Below are 23,102 nucleotides of genomic sequence, written 5' to 3'. Positions count from 1 at the left end.
GGTCTTATTATAAAGATCAAGTGGTGTTTTATAGTAATGTGAAACATCCTTGGTAAATGTAACTTATCTTTTGTTTCTAGTTTAATTCAGTCTGTTAACTTAAACAAATTTAGAAAGTGGGGCCAATGTTAAGTAATTTGGCACGATTAGTTAAAACACGGTTGAGTTCCGATCGAATAGTCTTTTACTTGCCACACGCATGAACATGATCACCTAACATGGTTTGGCAACCACCCCAAATATTCTGTTCTTTTATTCCTTTTGCGGTTGCAGAAAATGCTAGCTCAGCTGAGCACAATTTTATTAGTCCTATTAATTAGGGCATTTTACCAGTTTATTTGCATAATGATTTTGCTTCCAGAAAAGATTGCATAAACTAATACCACCCGTCTTAAAAGAACACAGTACACTGTTATTCCATTTTTCCCATTACATTGATGATGGGAATTTGATCTTCCTATAAACCTATAGAACATTTCGGCAAAGAATAAGTAGAACGGTAACACCACAATCGCCGCGGCAAGCCTAAACCCTACAAGCAATCACCACTGCCTTACCATTTTCACAAAAGCTTGTGCCACTGTCATTGCACTACCAACAAGAACGACCTTTTCCCATTTTTGGTAAATGGTCATGCCTGCACCCGCTGCTGTTACTACAGTTGACACAAGATCTGCACCATATTGCATAGAGAAAAGTACCGAGTGGCATGCAAATGAACTACTAGTGAACATAACTTGCAGGAAATGCTAATCTATGATTAAGTATGCCTAGGTCCTTCCCTTGTGACGTTTCCATGTATGGTTGGAATACTAAAGTCGTATTGCTTCCGCTTTTCCTCTCACAATTTTTCTTTATGAACACTCCGATCTCACACACTTTCCTATAAGGACCCATCAGCATTTGCATTACTGCCTGCTCCTCTCCGGCTTGCCGTTGTGTTCTTCAGTATCTGCAACAAATTAAAATGGCAGAGGCTACCAATAAGTAGATGTCATGCAGATATTAAATCAAACTACAGGTGCATTACAGAGGCAGAACTTTCAGTAAAAGCTTAAGCATAGTGACAGTTCAGGATATGTTTCCAACTCTTTCAGGTTTCCAAGAATAAGTCCTATGGATAATGCAGAGAAATACTTCATTCTCTCAAATTTGTCAGGTGACCGTGTATCATAAATATCAATTGCCTAAGCCCAAATTTTGCTAAGTTTTAAGTCTACCTCAATCAATATTCAACAAAAACAGACCTGTCGCTCACAACCATCCCAATAATTAATGATTGTACAATGCATGAGACATGCTAAATAGGATGATAACCGTACACCATGGTTAACGGTTCTAAACAGTAGACACATTTAACCATGATCAATCTTAATATGGATTAGCATGTTAAGAGGGATAGTATCAGTCCACTAGTTGGTGGACCAAAAAGGGAATTTGACACCATCACATCTAATTCCATACCTCAGCTTTTACTTCTTATCAAGAACAAAACGGAGTAATGGATTTGGTGGGGTAGACCCCACATCCCCCACCCATACACCCCATTTATATCACAAGTCCATAACACTTTCCACTTTTGATAATAAGTGAAGATAAGATAATATCAAGGGCCCTCCTCAATAGAACTGTACATTTATACCATCGTTTTTTCTTCCCCACAATACCCCTAATGCAAATCTTTCCGGCACATATAAACAAATTCTAATTTCTAAGTAATGATTATTTGATGACAATAATGATTATGATGATTAACATGAAGCATGTGATGAGGGATGATGGAACATACATGTCTAAGCATCTGATTCTCATTCTGCAAAGTGGAAAGCCTCTCCTCAAGCTCTGAGTTTTTCTGCTCCAAGTCTTTGACTCTCACTTCCAAATCACTCAAGTATGCCTTCTTCCTCTCCCTTGCTTGCTGTGCTGAGACTCTGTTCCTTAACAACCTTTTGTTTTGCACCCGCACCCAAAAAAGACAATTCCACCAAAATGCCAATAAGCACACGCAATCGACTAAAAAGGGCAGAACAGTAAAATAACCATGGAAGCGGTGCAGCCCAACTCACCTCTTCAGCCTCTTGCTTTCCTTGTCAGCTGGACTTCTTCCTCTCTTTCTTTGCCCCTCACCTACCACTTGGGCCCGGTCCGGACCGGCCAACGAACCGGTTTCCCTACCGGAGATTGACGCTCCGGCCGATTCACCGCCAATCTCCGGCACTCTCCTGATCTCCTCATCACTTTCCATGCCTAAAATTTAGGCCAAAAAAGAAATATATTGTTGGACCTTAACAAAAATTTAATGCATCATGTCTTTGCCTTATAAGAAAAGCCGACTCCTTTTTATATAAAACAATGTAACAGGGAAGAGTTTTCCCGCAAAAAAGCATTTCCCGGGAAAAGAACAAAGGCCCAGTTGAGAAAATCCTGGATTCTACTAAACCAAGATGGGAAATTTCTAAATTATTGGTTCACGAAGATAAACAGCCAACCATGAACAATAAAGCTTTCTTCTTTTTACTTGAAGCAATGTAAAAGGAATGGTTTTTCATCCGCAGAAAGCATTTCCAGGGAAAATAACAAAGACCCGGCTGATAAAATCCAGGATTCTACAAAACCCAGATGGGAAATTTCGAAATTATTTGGAACCAAAAAGAAAGTAGACAAATTTGAACAAACTCAGCTAGACTTGTTAAACATAAACTTTGAAAAACTAAAAATGAGTTGAGAAAATCAAACCTTCTTTAACTTCAACTTGGAATGCAGAGCTCGAAGACCTTTCGCTGCTCGACGGGAGAGAGCTCGCGGCAAGGGAGCTCGTCGCTTGCTCTTGCATTTGGTCTCTAAACAAATCAAACAGAGAGTAATTGTTTTGTGTGGTTTTCAGCTGGAAGAAAATTAAAAGAGCGGGACATTAATGTTTGAGTGAGTAAATAGCAGAGAGGTGGAGTTTCAGAGTGGATTTGGAGCCGTTGAAGCTCGTTCAGATCTGAGGGCTCTGCGAGGGTGAGCGTGGAGAGATATGAGCCATGAGGCGTGGCCTGAATCAAAGGTTTGTAGGAAGGGATCGTGGAGACAGGGGAAGCGTTGGATGGGATTCAGATCGGACGGATGGCATGGAGATTGGGGAGGGAGATGCAACGAACTGGGACAGTGGGGACCACATTATGTGCTGGAGGAAGTGCATGTGTTTCTTGATTTTCGGAAAGCAATGAGTTTTAGTTTAGTTTACCATGGAAGTCTAAATATCTCATGTGATTAACTTCTTAAAATCACCTTTTAACTCCGGAAGCTTTCTGACATTAAAAAGAGAAATATCACTACTATTATTAATAGTTTATTATATGTCTTAATCGAAAAATTAATCAATTTTTAACATTTGAGCAATTTCGAACTTGGAGTATTTTCCAACATATGTTACTTTAGTGAATTTTTAATTTTTTTTAATTTTTATATAAATGATATTAGGAGAGGAATTCGAACATAAAACTTCAATTCAAGTGCATGGATAATTGCTCTTAACCACTTGAGCTGTAAACTCCTTACACTTTAGGTAACCTTGATAGCTAATATGAATCACGATTATGCATGAATGGATCATTATCACTGTCAAGTATGTATGAATCATTATCCCTGTCAAGTATCCCTGTCAAGTATGTATTAATGGATCATTAGTTTACACTTCATTTGTTTTTTATTATTTTGCTTCTTTAGTTGAATGGATCATTATCCCTGTCAAGTATGTATGAATCACGATTCATGAGCAAGATATTTCAATTTCTAAAGGCCCGTGGCTCAAAGACGACCCAACTTCGGTTAGGAATTGGACAGCTCCGCCAGATTGGGATGTCGGTACCATGAGTTGTCGTTTTAATTTGGGAACATAAATCCACCATCACATATAAAAAGACATAGAAATCTCCGAATATCCCCGTACAAAATATAAACTTCAAATGTTAGGTCCCAAAGTTGCCTTCTATTTTGTTGCCTAATTTTAAAAAAAAAAATGTAAACTTCGTTTTTAGGGTCTAGATGTAATGTTGGACCATACTTAACGTTAACGGGACGAAAAAAGAAAAAGGATTAATTGACAATTAACTTAGCCTAAGTTTTATATTGCCAATAGATGCTATAAACTTGTAGGTAGGCTGAAAATTTGTGGTGGCCCCAACAAACTTTGCCAATCCTTTGAAAATAATCCTTGGCGACTTTAACGAATGGTCTCATTCATCATCCGTATATAGATGAAGATGGGCTTTCGACCTTTTTTCTAACCAAAAACTTTGTCTGTTTCTTCTAAGTCATGAGAAAATGGAGATGGGCTTCCCTACCATACCTTTCAGAACAAAAATTGACAGGAAAACGATACCATTTTGTCGGTATGTATGGTTTGCTATGAAATGCCGAGATCGTAATTACTTATGTTCATAATAAAACAATTACAAGAAAGTGTTTTGTTGGAACACAATGTTCCAAGCTACAAGAATTTCATTGAAATGTTGAAATACTATAATACTATATACTTATGTGCTTAGAAGACATTAAATCATGCCATGTCCTTTCATGCATTGGATTTCCGGGCAGTGGTTGATTTTCGAAAGAGAGCACGAAACATTTTCAAGAATTTGGATTTGAGAGAATGTGGATTCTTCTTGGCTGAGGTAGAAGAGCTGCGAGGGCAAATCGCGAGTGCTCCATTTGAGCTGCTACAAGCCTTGAGGCCAATGGGTTTGGCACTCTGGCTTGGCCTTAGCTCTCTAAAATCTGCCCTGCCTTCCTCTCTTTGCAGCATCAAGTTATCGTCCCATATTAAGCCCGACGAGCCTTGCCGCCTAAATGTTGATGCCGACCTTGCTAACGTCGCCATGAGGTCTCTCGAGTCTCAACCAGTTGTGATGATAGCTGGCTTTGGGCAGAAATTGTGATAATTCTAATCTGGGTGATTAGGTTGATTAATATATACGAGGAAGCGGGAAAATGCCAAAGGGAGAAGAACGAGAATGAGGTCAGGGGATGGCATCTAAATGAATAACACGTTTTCTAAGTTTCTGTCTTTCCGTATAAATCAAAGTTCTCTCCCTTGTTCTCTACCTCTCCCTGGGGAAAAGGAGAAGATAGATGTCAAAGATCTTTCATTAGTTACTATAGAATTCATTTAATTACCGCCATAAATAAATTCTCTTGCTGTCTTTTAGGGTAAAGATCAAAGGTTTATTCCTTCCTCTCATACCTATCCCTAGGCTAAAGAAGATGATAGAGGTCAAAGTTCTATTATTTATTAGATGGGATTGCTGAAACTGAAGATCATATTGAACTAAGGCAAGAGCTCATTTATTTCATATTTTTTTTCTTTTTTGGGGTAAATCGGATTGGATTAAAGCCATAACGTATCCTAATCCTTTTTCGCGCCCCTTCATCACCTGAGCTAGCCCTAGGCCAACAGCGGCTTCACCCATCTTGTTTTACTGCCGTGTTCCATTTTCACTTTCTGTTAAGTTTAATGAAAATGAAAGGAGATAGAGCTTAAAAAATCTATCAGCTGTCATTATAAACAACATAGAAGTACCTGCTTTACACATTGGTTTACTAGGCAGTATTAGGGGTAGGCCGTCGATATGGAAGTCGAGATTCGGTAACGCCATCCTCAGAACGTTTGTCTTCAAACCATTTCACAACTCTTTTGCGGGGCAGGTTTGTCACATGCACTATGCTGCTGATCATTGCATTCTGCATCACATATCAACGCACACAAAGCATAAGGAAATGGCGAACAAGTTCTTTTAGGTCAAGTTTCAAATGAAAGTACATTATATCGCAATATCCTGAAATCATTCAGCACAAAAGATTCACTTACAGTGGGCCGCTTTGATTTTCTATAAACACTTTCAAGGGTTTCAACATGCGCTTTCTTCAGTCTTTTTTGAGCGGAAAACTTTTGTTGCATAACATGAATGGGCACCTTCACTGTAGTTTCAACCTCCGAAGACTCTGTAGTTGTTTCCACCACAGTTTCTACAGTTGTTTCCACAGCAGTTTCTACAGGCATCGTTTGGGACACAGATATTGTTGGAGCTGGTTCATCAGGTAAAGCAGCACACATCATCAAAAGACTTGGAGGGGGGTTGCGAAGCAATTCGAGAACAACCGGCCTGTCGAGACAAAGCTCAGCTGCAAGAATTTTTATCTGCAAACAAACGAAATGCCAACAATATAAAGTTTGCCAACATAACTAAAAACCCCAAATACTGAGAGGCAAATTTTCATGAATATGAACCAAAGTTTACATTAAAAAACAGGGTTTTGGTTTTCCTATCTATTTTTATTCATTCTATAATCTCCAAAGCCCCCAGGCCTCCTTTGAACTTAAAATTTCCAAACAAAATGATTACTACCAAGAAATATATCAAGCTTGACTGGACTTGAAATTTGATATCTTCAAGTGTTTCAGGGCAGTAAATGTTTCAAATTTCATGAACAACCCAAAAACTAAAGAGAGAAAGAAACCCTTACGCTGGTTTTGCGGCGACCAACTTTTAAAGCAGCAGCCAATCTCCGAAGCTGCCAAGTCTTAAGCTTCACAGGACTTTCCTCTTCCTCCTCTTCCTCCTCCTCTTCATCATCATCTACTTCTTCTTCTTGAGCATCGATCTCAACAACAACGTCATCATCATCATCCTCGTCGTCCTCGTCATCATCATCATCATCATCATCATCATCATCATCTTCGTCCTCATCCTCGTCCTCCTCATCATCAACAATCCCCAGTGCCTCTGCTACTTCTTGTTCGAGCTTAGCAAGCTCTTCTTCTGTTAAATCTTCGTCGTCTAACGATGCGTCGTCGTTTTTAAGGTCTTCCTCCAGCAGCCTAAACAGTGCATCTATAGCATCCTCATCCACATCCTCCTCCTCCTCATCCTTCACTTCCTTTTTCGCCAAGCTTTTCTGCATTCGACCACGAATTGAAAACCAGAAATTTCAGTTTCTGCAAACCGAGAAAGCACTTCTAAAAAATCTCATTTCTTACCTTCTTTATCTTCGGCTTGGACGACGGCACTTCAGTGCGTTGGTTTCGACGGCGGGCCAAGGCCAGTGTCGACGAGAACCGAGCCGGAAATTGACGTGGCAGTATCAGATTGGTGGGTGGCCGTTCGTTGCGGGAAGACGGCAACGTTAAACAGTGAAGCCCCATGGGAGTGTTAAGCGCAGAAGCAAAAGCCATTTTGCTCTCAATGCGAGGAAGATGAGATAGAAATTCCTCTGTTCCCAAACGGTGCCGTTTTAAAGGTCACCAGACCGCACCGCTTCCGCCCAAACGCCGATGAGAAAAAAACGAAAAGGCGCCGCCTTTCTGCCTCTCGGTACAGGTTTATCTACTACTCTCAGTCTGCGCGCCTTAAACGACCGCTCTTAGCGCCGTTTTAATGGTAAGCTTCAACTGTTATTTTTGCCCTGGGCCTAACTCGTCACAATTCAAAGCCCACAACCGTTTTTTGCAGGCAGACGACAATGCGTGAAGGAATGATACGACGTCGTTTGATGCGTCCACAAATAGCTCTGCCATAGAAGAAAATCATACTATACTCTAGTTTAGTAAAGTCTCATCTCTCTGTGTCTGAAGTTGAAGCCAATCATGGCAACTCCGCCATCATCATCAGCTTCAAAATCGTCAAAGGGATGGATAAGCAACATCTCGTCAATAGCCGCTCGCATCTACTTCTTCCTAATTATTCTCCAGATCCCGCTTTTCAGGTACTGTAATTCACTCGATCAATTTCCACTCTCGCTCCCTCTCTGTGCCCAAATCTTCTTATTTTCATTTCTATTTTCATATAATTCCTAGTTGCTCAACTTGTTAGGCTATCTGGTCATGCTTTGTTTTTGCTCATTTTCATGTTTTAGCATCTGGGTATTTGTAGTTTCGTGGTTTATCGAATCTGGATCCGCATTTTGAAGTTCTTAGTGTCACATTGTTAAACCTGGTTTTGAAAAAAAAAAAAAAAAAGGAATGAATATCTTGTTTGTTTTAGATTGGTTGATTTGATTTTGCAATCCTGAAGTTGTGCTTTAGGATATGCCCAATTTTTTTAGTTAGCAGTTGAATTAGGGTACTTGGTTCACTTGTTATAATCTCACAAGGACCCAAGACCCCTCAGAATATGGATCAGCAATTCAGGGCAGTTAATGAACTGAGCTAAGCTCAGTAGTGGCAATGGCCTTATGGTTGGTTGGTTGAGTTTTGGAACAAACTTCTAACTTGAAGGAAATTATGACCAAAAAATAAAATAAAAAAATAACTTCAAGGAAAGACTATAAAATTAGAGGAAGTGTATATTTTCTATAAGTATCTTAGAGAAGATATTTACAGAAGACGCTAGAATTGCATTTATGTAAAGTATCCATGTTTATGGATTCACTCGGGATCCACGTAGGTCCTGAGATGGAGCATGATTCCTATGTACCATGTGTAGGGAATGATCATTCTGCACTATGCTGGCGTTTTAGGTGTTTATCAGTCTAAATAATAGAAACCTGATGCATTTTATTTGTATTACTTAAGCAATATGTATTCCTTTTGGATTTCTTGTATGATACAAGCTCATAATTTGTATGTGCTTTATCTGGATCTATGTACATGTAATGCTGCTCCATTTCTTCCTCTGGCTTGTCTTGATCAGACGGAAATATTTTTTTGTTATTTAATGGCTGTGTTTAGTGGAAATATGTATTAAGAAAAAGGTAAATGTAAAACTCTCTGTTTTTGGCTTAATGTTTCTTCTGTGTCTTCTTTCTTTCTTCATTGTTACAGAGTTCCATGCAGATCTGGCATGTGTACCACACCGTTGCATGTCACTTCTTCTCAATTGATTGCAAGTGAAATCTTTCCTATTCCTGTGGTAAAAGCCCTTCTCTTCCCTGGAGCTGTTGCAAATGGACTTGTGAGGAACATGACTGTTCCAAGCTGGAATAACGTATTAGACATCTATAACTTGACCAATGCAAAGGAATCCCCTGCAGTTACTGACCTCCAGCGCTTAGAGGTTCCAGTTCTCAATAGTCACTTTCCCTTTTCTGTTGTTTTAAAGGATATTCAACTTTATCTTGAGGAGGCAAGCCATTAGGCTTTCACTTCCGACAATATGAAGCAGTAATCTCATCTCTGTTTCTTTGATTAATTCATCAGGTTCTAGCGGGAAGCTACTTTTCTGTGGCTGGAGCCCTTGTGGGTCTTCTAAAACGAGGGAGGATGAGCATGTTTGGGACACTACTAATGCTTTGGGGCCTCATCAAAGAAGGGATCCTCGGAAAGCCTGTGAACACAGATCCTACAAAAGCCGTATTTGTCTACCCAACTATGCTCATTGCCGTAATCGCTGCCTTCTCATCTGTAAAGTATGATGTGAAGAAGGTTGTTAGAAGTGCACCTGCTAGGCCCATTGCAAAGCCTCTTCAGAGGTCATCAAAATCTAAGCTCAAATGAGTTGAAATATGTAATCCATCAAATTTTTGATCAACTTTTCACTGTGAATGGGTTCAAATTGTATGTTTCAAATTGTACGCCTTCCTGCCAAGATTTTGTTTTATTCTTTATGGAAAATATTATTGTCATTTTTGTTTGTCCGAAATTTCTCTTATAAATCGCAGCACATGGATTTAGAAAGTTAGATACATAAGGGGTTGAGAAAGAGGATGAATATAGCGCTGCCTATACTTCCTCTTAATGCTTTATCCAGTTGCTTTCTAAACAGAGGAAATGACACAGCTATGGGCAGTGAGCTCGACTATAAGAAAGTTCAAAAAGAAGAACAGGAAAATATTAGCTGCGTTACCTCTATGTTTGATAGGGAGGATTAGATTGGACTAGTAAAATGTTTAGATTTCATGTGCAATAAGGAATAGTATGAGTGTTGTCTTCTAGTTATGTTACTAGTTCAATCTGATCCTCCCTATCAAACATGATTTTCAATAGCACTAGGAAAGAAAAAAAAGGAAGCCAGGGAAAAAGATAAGGTTCAATATTTTTTATTTTTTATTTTTATTTACACTGGTTCAATCTGGCTAAAGCTGTCGCATAACCCATCATTAATTAAGGCTTAGTTAGCTTAACCTCTATACTATTCATTGTGCTATTATTTAGAGAAAATCTATATTTTCCTAGCAAGTAAATTGTATTGAGCTTTTCTAGTCATCCACCAAAGGCAAATCCAACTTGGTTTTTCTGCATAGCAGGTGCGAATGCAATCCTTTCGTTTTGTTTTTGTTTGTCAATTCATAATCTTTTGTCTGGGTTATTGTATCCTTCTCCATTGCTATGTTAATTGGCCCTCATGTATTCATTTTCTTGAAGCTTTTAGTTTCTTATATTTCATGGTTGTTGAAAATTGGAATTAAGCAAAAGGTTATGGGAGTTTTCTAATTGTTCTTCTTTCTTTCAATGGAATGTTGTTGTGTCTCTCTTTGTTTTGACTGGAAGCATGAGATCTGGAAAGGAGGATAACAATTACTATCTGCTATCATTGTTTAAGAATTTGATTTTATTAAAGCTGCAATAACATAGCTAGGCCTAGAACTCAAATAACTGTGTGCGGACCATGTTGAGCTTCACTCTCTGCCCTCTGGTATCAGCTCCTAAAAAGACAAGAATTTGTATTAGTTCATACAACTTCCTCACCGGAAACTTCATTGTAGATGCCGGAATTTGCCCCTTTTGCTAGTCCCCACCAATTGTTCGACTAAATGACTCAAAGACGTTTTTTTGTTTCCTGCTGTGTGAGACCCTGAATATTTACCTTAGATTGTTGGGCTCGATCTCACGAGCATGTAGGAGAAAACGGTTCATCAATCGCAGCTCCACAACCAAAGTTATGAATTTTTGAAGTTTTTTAAGAATTGAAGTTAAGTTGCAGAGGCAGTTCGAGGAAGAAGAAAGACTCGGCGTCAATCCAGCGCTTCTCATTTTTATTTTTTTAAATTGACACATGTCAATTTCTAATTGGCTTAGCTTAAAAAATTCATTAAAAACTCATATGTGTGCCGAAAGATTCACCGAAAATTACTCCGAACTTTTAATCATGTGTACTTTTATCTCATGACCTCCAAATCACATGTGCTTTTGGTTAGATTAATTGGTATTAATTTTGGTTAGATTAATTTGCAATGACTTTTGTTAGATTAATTATGTAATTGACATGGATTTTGTTCATATTTGATATGAATTTTGGTAAACTAATTGTGTCACTCACTTGGATTTTGTTCATATTAATTGATATTCCATATATACTATAATCAATTAGTGTTGTTTAAATTCTAAGGGCATTTGGTTGTCTAAATTATTTTTTGAATTTTTAGCCTTTTTTTTAACACACTACGCGGATGTTAGGACTTGAAACCTTGTCTGAGTCCTTTGCGAATTTTTAGCCTTTCAAATATTGCACCTCCCCTAAAAAATTCATGTATCCACCTGTTTCATTTTGTTTGCTTTTCCCACTTTCGGAAATTCAACCAAAGGGAAAATGTCGAAGACATCACTACAGTAAATAGCCACAAAAGCCAGAAACTCTTTGTTTATTTTATCCAAAAGTTAAGACAAAATACTAGAAAATCAGTGTTTGAATTTATTTGTGAACCATTTATTGTTTGATTTTGCCTTTTGTGATGATTTTTCAAGTTTTGGTCAAAGCATATTGGAATGTTGATATTAAAGGATTTGTTCATTGTGGTGCAGTAATCTGTAACTATACCAACACATGAAGAGGAAGACGAAGGGAAGCAATCAATCTGCTCTACATGACAGACAGAACCCTCTCACTCCTTTGGCAACTTCATTGAAAGAGGAATTGCATGGGTTGTCTCCTCTGTCCTCTTTGTGCTGTATTTACAGAGTTCCTAAGCGACTACGACATGTAAACGAAAATGCCTACACACCTCAGGTAGTCTCTATAGGCCCATTTCACCATGGCAAGAAGTCCTTAAAAGCCATGGAAGAGCATAAAAAGAGGTACCTACAAGATTTTCTGCGTCGCACCAACGTAAGCATGGAGGATATTGTAAAGAGAATAAGGGACCAAGAAGCAAGAGTGCGCAGTTCTTATGCGGAAACCATTGAGTTTAGTGTTGATGAATTTGTAAGAATCATTCTAGTGGATGCCACTTTCGTCATTGAGCTCTTATTGAAGAGCTACTTCCCTGAATTTCGGAATGAGAACGACCGCCTTTTTAACAAACCATGGATGCTACAGGATGTATGGCCTGACTTGCGGTTGCTTGAAAATCAGTTGCCGTTTTTCATTCTTGAGGATCTTTTCAACCTACACGAAACTCAAGTATCTTCTAACAGTAACCATACTATGAGGCTTTCAGTAATTACCCTTTCTCATGACTGGTTCAAAACTCGAATGCTTATAGAGGGAGCAGAAGGTAGTTTGCAGAGAATGTGTTCTTCAAAAGTAGAACATTTTGTTGATCTTTGTAGAAATCTGTATCTACCGTTTTCATTCGAATTACAAGCTGCAGGGAGGCTCGAAACTCTAACCACACCCAGCATTACAGAGCTACACAGGGCTGGGGTTAAGTTTAAGGTGGGTTCAACTCCAAACTTATTTGACATACGATTCGCTGACGGGATTTTGGAAATTCCAAAGTTCACAATAAGTGGTGAGACAGAGCTTACAATCAGGAATCTCGTTGCTTTTGAACAATGTCATTGCATGGAGAATTTCATAAATGATTATGTTGTCATGATGGATCGTTTTGTGAACACCCCAAAGGATGTAGAGTTGCTTGTTAAGTATGGGATTGTTGAAAACTGGCTTGGTGACAGCAATGAGGTGTCTACTATGATTAACAACCTTGCGGAAGGGGTCACCATCGAAGCCAATGACTTCTATTTTGCTGCTCTTTGTGAAGACCTGAACAAGTACTGCAGTTCGACGTGGCACAACAGGATGGCAAATTTAAGACAAAACTATTTCCACACGCCGTGGGCAACTATCTCTCTCGTTGCTGCTGCTGTTCTCCTCGTACTTACTCTCATACAAGCCGTGTGCTCTATCATCTCTGTTGCTTAATCATCATACCAAGTCTCTCCATCACCCTTTTTTCTCCATCCATATCCTTTGGTCCCTATTTAGAGTTTTAATTTGTAAAGTGTGTCGTGTGCATGAAGGATATATAATGTCAAGTATTGTGAGAAATTGAAGCAATGTGCTTCTTATATTTATTTACCTGTGAGTGGGATTCATGTTTGTGCTAGGCCCATTGCAAAGCCTCTTCAGAGGTCTTCAAAACCTAAGCTCAAATGAGTTAAAATATGTAATGCATCACAATTTTTATCAACTTTTGACAGTTAATGAGTTTAAATTGTATGTTTCAAATTGTAAGCCTTCCTGCCAAGATTTGATTTGATTTTTTTTTTTCTGGAAAATATTGTTATATTTTTGTTTGTCCGAAATTCCTCTTATAAATCTCTGTACATGGATTTTGAAAGTTTATTTTTGGTCTATTTTTTTTATTTTCCAACTTCTAAAGCAACTTGTCTATTTTTCATTTCATTTTTCTTTTATAAATAAAGCAACGTGTTCTTTCATTAGCTCATCATTGTGTTTTGATAATACGTATATATACGTGTTATTATCAAAACACTATGATGAGCTATATGAAAGAGCGTAATGGATTCTTTTTTGTTTAGATTAACGTAATGGTAGGTCATCATTTTGCTATTAATTATTGTGGGAAAGTTCAAAACCTAAGGACTATAATGGATTATTTTTATGTTTAGAACAACGTAATGGATTATAGTTTAAACTGACGCTGACCTGACTCTAAAGCAACGTGTTATAGCCTGCCAATCAGTGTGCTATTAGCTAGTAAGATCTTACCAGAGGAGCAAACCATCTGCTCTGAGCTTTTCTGGTGATCAGCTATCAAAGCCCAAACAAACTTGGTTTTGTCATACATATAGCAGGTGAGGTTTAAATTCCCTCTTCTGTAATTTTTGACTTCAAATTCAGGTAGGATTTGACTATTTGATTAGAACGACTTTGTGGTTCGATCTTATCATTTCATGTCCATGCGACAATTTAGACGTAGACATCTACTTTAATAAATTTAGAGAAGCAATTTCCTGCACTGACTTTCTTCGACATCTACTCCATCTCATGTTTATCATGGTGACTGGCAAGCCAAATCAGACACAACCTTAATATTTCCTACATCAATTAATCCAATTGTCATGTACATGCTACAAATAAAAGGTAGGTAGATAGATTTGAGCTATCATTCCTACAGTTTTATTTCTTTTAATACATCCATATGTTCAATATTCTATCCAAAGAATCATAGCGTGAACCATATATACTTGCAATAATAAACTGACCAAAGCAGTTCATCAAGATTAGAAGCAAGGAAGCTGTGAGTTGACCTGACTTCAAATGCAACTTGTTCCTTTTTTGTTTTTGTTTCTATTTTTCAATTATTTTTTTTGGTAAACCGAAGCAGCTTGTTGGTATAACCCGCCAAATCAATGTGCTATTAATAAGAGCAAACTTCATCCAGTATAGGAACAAACGATCTGCTTTGAGCTTTTCTAGTGATCAGCTACCAAAGGCAAAACAAACTTAGTTTCTTCATACATATAGCAGGTGTGGTTTCATTTCGCTCTCTGTAATGTGTTTTTTTTTTTTTTTTCAATTCTTAATCTTTTGTCATGGTTGTATGCTTCTGGATACTGGATTGCTATACATATAATTGTTTGCAAAACGATCTTTTTGTTTTTTAGTCCTTTAGCAGCCCCTGTAACTGGAAGATTAATGTGACACCTTGAAACTTCTGTGGGAATGAAGTCTTGGATAAGTTTTCACACGCTTGTCTCAAACGATTCCTCCACCCCAAAACCATGAGATGAGACATGACTAATATAACAAATAAAAAACTGTTGTTCTTTTCCTCAATTCTTATTTCTTGCTTGGAGGTTAGGCCCAAGACCGTATTTGTGAGCTCTAATCACCGGTCACTGCAACAGCCTTGAATTTGTGAGCTCTAATTTTCTAATTTTTTTTGGGGGTTACCTTGTACATGGCGTACAATCAGACCCGAATTTTGGTCTTTTTCCCGTAAGGAGACACAATCCCTACTCCAATTACTTCTCAGTGCCGTATTCATGAACTCAGGGTCAAAGTCACTAAGCTTGTAGGGCTCATCACACATTGTATTTTAATAATTTGAACAGTGTAGTTTTTAGATATTACCTCAAAGATCATCTCTTCAAAAATCACTTGAATCCGAAATCATTTGACCACTCAATTAGATGGTTGTTATTATAGCATTTTCTTGAAGCACCGTGTTCGTCTATTTTGTTGATCCAAACCAGATGCCTTAAACTTTTTTCATCTTTTTCTTTTTTTTTTTTTTTTTTTTAATCAAGGGTGGGCAAAAGCTACTTCCTCTTCCTACTCTTAGAATCATATTTGTGACTTTTGTTTATTCTTCATATAATATATTATCAAGTTTTAATTGAGTTAACTCACTTAATTAAGGTTGTTAAAGTTTCTCTTATTTTTTATTGTTTTCTCACCACATATGGTTATTGTCTCCACTTTAACCGCCTAGGTCCAATACATGAGTTGGGTTAGGCCCAGTGGACTTATCGGTGTGGGGTTTTATCTTAAAAGGACTCGGTGCAATTAGGAGTGGACCACCTATAGTTGAATTGCAAATTATTGTTGTATTCTTTGAGACTTACACATCATGCTTATATTGAGCTACATACACCAACAGTAATAAGGTCTCGTGTGTTCTTTGAAGTGCCAATAGTAAAGTTATATGCATAGTTGCAACCAATGTTTGGATTAATTTGCGAACCATCTGCTGTTTGCTTTTTCCTTCTGTGATGCTTTTTCAATTTTTGGTCGGAGCATATTGCCATATTGGAACGTTGATATTAGAGGATTTGTTCATTGTGGCGCAGTAATTTGCAATCACACATGGAGAGGAAGACGAAAGAAAGCAATGAAGCTGCTCCACATGACACACAGAATCCTCCCACTCCATTGGCAACTTTAATGAAGGAGGAATTATGTAGGTTGTCTACACTGTTCTCTTCGTGCTGCATTTACAGAGTTCCTAAGCGGCTACGTCATGTAAAAGAAAAGGCCTACACACCTCAGGTAGTCTCTATAGGCCCATTGCATCATGGGAAGAAAGCTTTAAAATCCATGGAAGAGCACAAAAAGAGATACCTACAAGATTTTCTGCGTCGCACCAACATAAGCATGGAAGATCTTGTAAAGAAAATAAGGGACCAAGAAGCAAGAGTGCGTAGATGTTATGCAGAAACCATTGAGTTTACAGTTGATGAATTTGTAAGAATCATTCTAGTGGATGCAACTTTCGTCATTGAGATCTTATTGAAGACCAAATTCCATGAATTTCGAGCTGCGAATGACCGCCTTTTTAACAAACCATATATGTTACAGGATGTATGGCCTGACATGCGGTTGCTTGAAAATCAGTTGCCACTTTTCATTCTTGAGGATCTTTTCAAGCTATACAAAATTCAAGTCTCTTCTAAGAATTCAATAATTTCTCTTTCTCACGACTGGTTCAAAACACTAATGGATATAGAGGGAACAGAAGATAGTTTGCAGAGAATGTGTTCTTCAAAAGTAGAACATTTTGTTGATCTTTGTAGAAATCTGTATCTACCAGTCGAATCACGAGATGGAGGGAAACTTGAAACTCTAACCATACCCAGCATTACAGAGCTACACACGGCTGGAGTCAAGTTTAAGGTAGGATCAAACCCAAACATATTTGACATACGATTCACTAATGGGACTTTGAACATTCCTAAGTTAAAAATAAGCCCTGAAACAGAGCTTACAATCAGGAATCTTGTTGCCTTTGAACAATGTCATTGCATGCATAATTTAATAAATGATTATGTTGTCATGATGGATCGTTTTGTGAACACCCCAAGGGATGTAGAGTTGCTTGTTAAGTATGGGATTGTTGAAAATAGTCTTGGTGACAGCAATTACGCATCTATCCTGATTAACAACCTGGCGAATGGGGTCACCCTGGACGCCGATAACTTCTATTTTGCTACTCTTTGTGACGACCTGAACAAATACTGCAGTTCGACGTGGCACAAAAGTAAGGCAAATTTGAGGCAAAATTATTTCAACACACCGTGGACAACTATCTCTGTCGCTGCAGCTGTTGTTCTCCTCATGCTCACTGTCATACAAACAGTGTGCTCTGTCATCTCTGCCAAGCAACAACCAGTAAGTTTCCGTATCCTAATTTTAGCCCTACATGTTCCTTTTTGATCAAAATTATATTATCAAACATATATACCATAGACTAATTGGCTCCTGCACTTACTTTTCAGCCTCGCTGATCTTTGTGAAAAGCTGAATAGTTCCTGCTGGAACAACTGGAAGGCATTCCGCTCTATTATGAAGCATGTACTCAATTTCATTTCAAACAGTCTGCTATTATCCAATAATATTAGTTTCTTGTTTCTATTATGTTGCATATAAGTACTTTATCTGAGTGAGCTCTAAAGACTTAGGACAATGAAGAGTGATTCTGTTGTGTTGTTATTTAATGATGAGTGCTTATGTTTGTCATTGATCTTTTTTCATGAGTATTATTTTTCTTGTTGCGCATATGATACTTTCTTCCTGTAGGTGTTGTTGCACCTTTTATATATTAAATTCACTGAAATCCTTTGTTTTTATTTGGGTTTCGATAAAAAAAAAAAAATTGTAAATTTGGCTATCCCCCTTCAAACTCATATTTCCTTACTTGCAACCTATCCATTTATTTTTCTACAACTAAAACCCTATTTTTCTAAATAAAACCCGATCACTAGGATCAAACTCTGCAAATTACCTGATTAAGCTTGAAACCTGATTTATTTTACTTTTCACATTCCAAAAGTACCCCTAATTACAATTTCCGTGTTATGGGGGTTGTATTAAGTGTTGTTTTCGTCAATTTATTGTGTTGATTTTCTTCCCTCCTAAAATGCGCTTATTTGGTGGAATTTATTGCAATTTTGTCTACTCACATATTAATCTCCTGATTGTTTTAAATTTCATATTGTTTCACACATATATCCGTTGGGAACATAATCCTTAAAAGTGAGGAAATAATTATTCAATGTTAAATTGAGTTGCAAATTTTCTAGCTACTCCTTAGCCAAAAAAGACACGTTGAGTTGCAAATTTTGTCAATTATAGGTAACTTGGTTGCAACCTCTTTCACTTGGTTGCAGAGCAAGACAAGAGCAAAGCCATTTTTATGGAGATGATACTGCAATGCAGGGGCGGTCCTACCCTAAGGGCAGGGTAGGCAGCCGCCTACTCCATTTTTTGCCAAACCAAATATTACCCAATACTTAATATAATTATATCTCTTCTGCCTACTCAACCACAACCAACTCAAATGTTTCCCCCCCTTAACAAAAACAATAGCCCAGCCCACTCAAACTTTCTCATTTAACAAAAACAATAAAAGCAATATCAACTCAAATGCTCCAGCCCAGCCGACATTCTCTACTCCAACCCCATGGGCCATGCCCACTTATATTATAATTCAAAAAACCAAAAAGAGCAAAGCAAACCCAATTGATTTCAATTGACGGTCCCCACTTCTTCTCCCTTGAGCAAATTGGTTGGCTGCGTAAAGGATTATGCATATTTGAGGGTAAGGCTCATTACGTCCCCCTGATTAGGTGTATCTTTTTTTATTTTTATGCATAAAATTCACTCGTACCGTTGAGTTTTTAAGGTAAGTTTCACCTACTTGGCTTTTGAATCCTGGATCCGCCACTACTGCAATGGGCAACAGTTTTTCGACAGTTACAATGGCAGCAACAGATGGTGCTGGTGGTAGGCTTAAGGATGAGAGAAATTTTTGTAGGTACCCGGTACACCAGCTGGCTGGTGTACCCACCAATAAGAATAGGACACGTGTAATAATTTATTTTTAGGCTTTTAACTATTTGTTCTGTTACCAATCTTCCGTTAGTCTTTTAACTTTGTCTCTGTTACCAATCTTCCGTTAGGCTTTTGCTGTCTTCCCATTTTTATTTCTCAATTCTCTCTTTTGTTCTCCAAATTATCGAACTCCCCCTTGTTAAAATTCAAAGCACAAACTGAACAAAAGAGAGAATTGAGGAAGATTGGGGTCGAAAATTCGAAATGGTGGGTTTTTTATATGGGTTTTGAGGAAGTTGAGGAGGTGTGTGGTTAGAAGTTGGGGGAGAGTGAGGGTTGGGTGAGGAGTTGATGGGGTTTTGGGTGCGCTTGGAAGTGTTGGGTTTGGGATCAGAGAGAGCACTGGTTTTGGGTTCTTAGGAGTTTGCTCCAATAGTGGTATGGTTATTGGTATTCTAATCTTCTTATATGTGTGTGTATTTAGCCCAGTTGTGTTTTTGTGTTTTGTTGATTTTCTGTACTTATTATGTTGATTTGGTTTCAGGGGAAAGTGAAACAAACTGTTGGGTCCACCCTTTCGGATTCAAAGGAGAATGGGTCTGCTCTTGTTGATTTGAGCAGAGATGCAGCCATTGAAGCTCTGCATGCCTATGCTGGTGGGTCTATGGTTGCCTTATTGTTCTTGTAGATTCTATTGCTGTGTTCAAATTTTTCATTCAATTTTAATCTCTGTAGTTGATGATATCTTCAGTTTTAATTGTTAAAGATGGATGGCAGAAGTTCAGTGATGTGCATCTTGATGAGGAAATATTGGACTTTCTTGCCAACTATGCAGACGTATTTCTAGTTTATGGTGTCGACGTTGAAGGGAAAATTGGTAACAGAGACAAAGTTAAAAGACTAACGGAAGATTGGTAACAGAACAAATAGTTAAAAGCCTAAAAATAAATTATTACACGTGTCCTATTCTTATTGGTGGGTACACCAGCCAGCTGGTGTATCGGGTACCTACAAAAATTTCTCTAAGGATGATTGCTGATGGGATTCAAGGATGAGATAACAATTAAAGTTTTTTTTATTTATTTAATATATTTAGAATAAACATATTAAAGTTAAATGAATTAAAATAATGTATAAAAAATGAATTAAATAATGATGTGACACATGAGATGGATTCCCATGTCACTTGCCACATCAGTTGGTATCAAAAAGTCGGTAAAAGAGTTGGTGCCCCTAACATTACTGTTCATATAAATACACTGTAAGTCCATAGCCCAAAAAGTAAGAAAAATGCTACACTTAACATATTTTTATCCCACATTTCTATACCACATGATGTAGCATGTCTATATCATATGTCACATCAATTAAATGAATGAAGTGTATTTTAATAAATAAAATTAGAAAAATAAAAACTAGTATTTTACATGTGGTATGTACACATCTAGGCCTGGGCACAGATTGGTTCGGAACAGTAGAGGGCTCTTCCGTTAACCAAACCAAAGACTTCAGTAAACTTCGGATCAATTAACCTAACATTCGATTCGGATTGGTTTGGTATGCCGGTAGTGCTGCCATAATAAAAACATACTAATAAAAATACAATTTATAATACTTTCACAAAACATAAATTCTTGAACAAATACACCAAATTATCCTTGTAAAATACAAAAATCCAATAGTCTATTTCATCCAAGTACGAAATCAAATCACTTAGTCACTATACCATTCAATATGTACTCAAGATGTACTGGGAGCCACTTGTGTTTGTTGTTTGAACCTTTGAGTGTTATTTTTACTGAATTATGTGCATTTATGTAACTGATTTTGACATTTGGTTCGAGTTGGGTTCTTTAGTTTTTCATGTTGAATCCAACCATATAAAGAACATAAAATTTGGATTAACGGTTGGAAAGTTACAGATAAAAAAATGAGACAAAGGTCAAAACTGGAAAACATAGGAAGTTCATAAATTCCTCTCTGACCTAAAAGTGCTACAGTACCTGGGTGATAAAGAAGCGATACAATGGTGATAAAGCAATGATACAAGAGCGATACGGGAGTGATACAGGAGTGATACAAAATGTTGATTGTATTTACCCTTGGTTTCTTGTTTTGTATTTAAATAATAAAATAAGTATAAATATTGGATCGGTATAGGTTCCCTTCGGGTTAGGGATATTGTTACCGTTAACCAAACCAAACATTTCGATACGGATCGGATCGGATTGGAATAATTAAAATTAAAAAATAATTATTTAACCAAACTAAACCGTCGGTACAGTATTGTTGGTATGAGGAAAATTCAGATGAGATGCCCACCCTTATACACATCAACTGCCAAAACTGATAAAAAGGTACGACTAGTATTATTTAAAAAATAAAGAACGATAGGTAAATAGTTTACCTATAGTTTAGGTAAGTCCTTAGCCAAAGTCGAGTTGCAAATTGGGGAACTGAAAAATATGGGTACCTAAAAAATATTTTACCTATCCCATATATTTATATTGACAAAACATATAGGTACCGACAAAATAATTTACCTGAAAAAAAAATTACCCAGAAAATATAGGTACCTGAAAAAAATAGTTTACCTACAAAGATAGGTAAATTATTGTACATGCCTGGAAATATAATTTACCAAAAAATAAATAACCTGAAAAATAGTTTACATGAAAAGATAGGTAAATTATTGTTGGTGGACAATTTTGTAGGCACGTTTGTACATGCCATATTGATACAAAATACCACCCCCCCAGCGTATATTTGTATTAAATATATTTTCTTTTCTTTTTTAGAAATATTAAATATAGTTTCTATGATGTACTAATTAGGGGATCATGAGCCTCTGCATTTAGAATTCGTGCATTTATCTGCTTTCGTAAAATCTAAGCCAACCAAATAATCTAACCACCTAACATATGACACATCATCAATCTTTAATTTTCTTTTTTTGTTCGCCAAAACTGATGTTAACGTTATAGGTAACGTGCTTGAGGTTTTTTTTTCTTCATCGTCCTTGGATTTCACGAAACCACAGACTTTGAACACCACCAAGCAATCCACAACGTGCCCATTTCGGAGCTCTTCGACGGAGATACGGGCGAAAACATCGTTTAAAACATATTCAAAACCCAGTGGACCGATCACAACCAGGGCCGGCCCTGGGGGTAGGCAAGAAGGGCCTTGGCCATGGGCCTCCAATTAAGGGTGATGGGGAGATGGTATCTCAAACACGAACCTCCAACGAAACTACACCAACACTAGATATATATAACGAACACTCACAATTTGCGGCTAAACTTAGCTGCGTTTTCTGAATAAATTCTCAATTTCAATCTGTGCCATTGGTCTACAAGAGAAAGGTTTAAATAACAACTACATCCTAGGAATATAAGGAATTATAATTCTAGTACAATCAGGAAAACCAAAACAGAAGGAAAATATAAAAGGAAGTCAATCAGCAGTAGGAAAGGTCTCCTAATTTATTTTGGGAAATAATCTTTAAGGTAATTAGGAGGTTTGACTGATCTCTTGGGCTTCCCTAGTTTGGCTTGGGATGCTCCTGCATCAGACTCCTCGGGTTGGAAAGGACTCGACCTCGAGTCAAAATCTGGGGTTTCATTCTCGCCATAGTAAGCTTGTAAGTCAGCGACGTTGAATGTAGGCGAGACACCAATGTCATTCGGCAACTCAAGTACATAAGCATTTTGACCAGCCCTTTTCAATATTTTGTATGGTCCACCACCTCTATCATGCAATTTACCATATTTTCCACGAGGAAATCTCTCCTTTCTTAAGTTGATCCACACTAAATCCCCTTCTTGGAACTCCTTGTAACGCCTATGTTTATCAGCACTCTCTTTATACTTTGTGTTGCTCTCTTTAAGTCGAAGGCTAACACGTTCATGGACCTTCTTGATATGATCAACCATGTCATTGGCATCCCCACTAAAACGATTCTCTACCGGCAAAGGAATTAAGTCAATTGGACTAGAAGGGCTGCGACCATAGACAGCTTCAAATGGGCTCATTCCAATGCTTCTACTTTTTGACTGGTTATATGCAAATTCTGCATGTGGTAGAACATCACTCCAGCCCGTTTTATTGCTACTAACCAAAGACCTCAATAAGTTACCAAGGGTCCTATTGACAACCTCTGTC

General features: G+C 37.6%; 5 protein-coding genes across 7 annotated transcripts; 3 read left to right on the top strand and 2 right to left on the bottom strand.

The window, feature by feature from the left end:
• Positions 1-391: 391 nt before the first annotated feature.
• On the bottom strand, positions 392-2,962 carry HY5 (Basic-leucine zipper (bZIP) transcription factor family protein). Its single transcript, XM_021971958.2, has 4 exons — positions 2,737-2,962; positions 2,067-2,247; positions 1,790-1,946; positions 392-952 (listed from the first exon to the last, which is right to left on the bottom strand). Exons 1-4 carry the CDS (start codon positions 2,831-2,833, stop codon positions 884-886), a joined length of 504 nt encoding a protein of 167 aa, XP_021827650.1. The 5' UTR covers positions 2,834-2,962; the 3' UTR covers positions 392-883.
• A 1,910-nt stretch (positions 2,963-4,872) lies between these two features.
• LOC110768246 (protein OVEREXPRESSOR OF CATIONIC PEROXIDASE 3) lies at positions 4,873-7,395 on the bottom strand. 3 transcript variants are annotated; one of them, XM_021971950.2, is made up of 5 exons: positions 7,022-7,395; positions 6,508-6,939; positions 5,852-6,181; positions 5,564-5,724; positions 4,873-5,094 (listed from the first exon to the last, which is right to left on the bottom strand). In XM_021971950.2, exons 1-4 carry the CDS (start codon positions 7,214-7,216, stop codon positions 5,584-5,586), a joined length of 1,098 nt encoding a protein of 365 aa, XP_021827642.2. In that variant the 5' UTR covers positions 7,217-7,395; the 3' UTR covers positions 4,873-5,094; positions 5,564-5,583. The 3 variants fall into 3 exon arrangements, with proteins under 3 accessions (XP_021827642.2, XP_088102945.1, XP_021827641.2); XM_088246819.1 differs by lacking the exon at positions 4,873-5,094 and adding an exon at positions 5,307-5,462; XM_021971949.2 differs by lacking the exon at positions 4,873-5,094 and having other exon boundaries at positions 5,521-5,724.
• A 158-nt stretch (positions 7,396-7,553) lies between these two features.
• LOC110768248 (tail fiber) lies at positions 7,554-9,603 on the top strand. The gene is made up of 3 exons (XM_021971951.2): positions 7,554-7,746; positions 8,804-9,035; positions 9,179-9,603. Exons 1-3 carry the CDS (start codon positions 7,628-7,630, stop codon positions 9,473-9,475), a joined length of 648 nt encoding a protein of 215 aa, XP_021827643.2. The 5' UTR covers positions 7,554-7,627; the 3' UTR covers positions 9,476-9,603.
• Positions 9,604-9,963: 360 nt separating this feature from the next.
• LOC110768257 (UPF0481 protein At3g47200-like) lies at positions 9,964-13,367 on the top strand. Its single transcript, XM_021971960.2, has 2 exons — positions 9,964-10,224; positions 11,720-13,367. Exon 2 carries the CDS (start codon positions 11,742-11,744, stop codon positions 13,059-13,061), a length of 1,320 nt encoding a protein of 439 aa, XP_021827652.1. The 5' UTR covers positions 9,964-10,224; positions 11,720-11,741; the 3' UTR covers positions 13,062-13,367.
• A 2,634-nt stretch (positions 13,368-16,001) lies between these two features.
• On the top strand, positions 16,002-17,321 carry LOC110768241 (UPF0481 protein At3g47200-like). The gene has a single exon (XM_021971944.2). The coding sequence runs from the start codon at positions 16,053-16,055 to the stop codon at positions 17,319-17,321; it is 1,269 nt and encodes a 422-aa protein (XP_021827636.2). The 5' UTR covers positions 16,002-16,052.
• The last annotated feature ends 5,781 nt before the right edge of the window (positions 17,322-23,102 follow it).

This window comes from Prunus avium, chromosome 1 (genome assembly GCF_965620075.1).
Source record: "Prunus avium chromosome 1, drPruAviu1.hap1.1, whole genome shotgun sequence".
In the NCBI taxonomy this organism is placed as follows: Eukaryota; Viridiplantae; Streptophyta; class Magnoliopsida; order Rosales; family Rosaceae; genus Prunus; species Prunus avium.
Note: the sequence above shows the minus strand (reverse complement) of the source record. Positions and strands in the feature narration are given on the sequence as shown.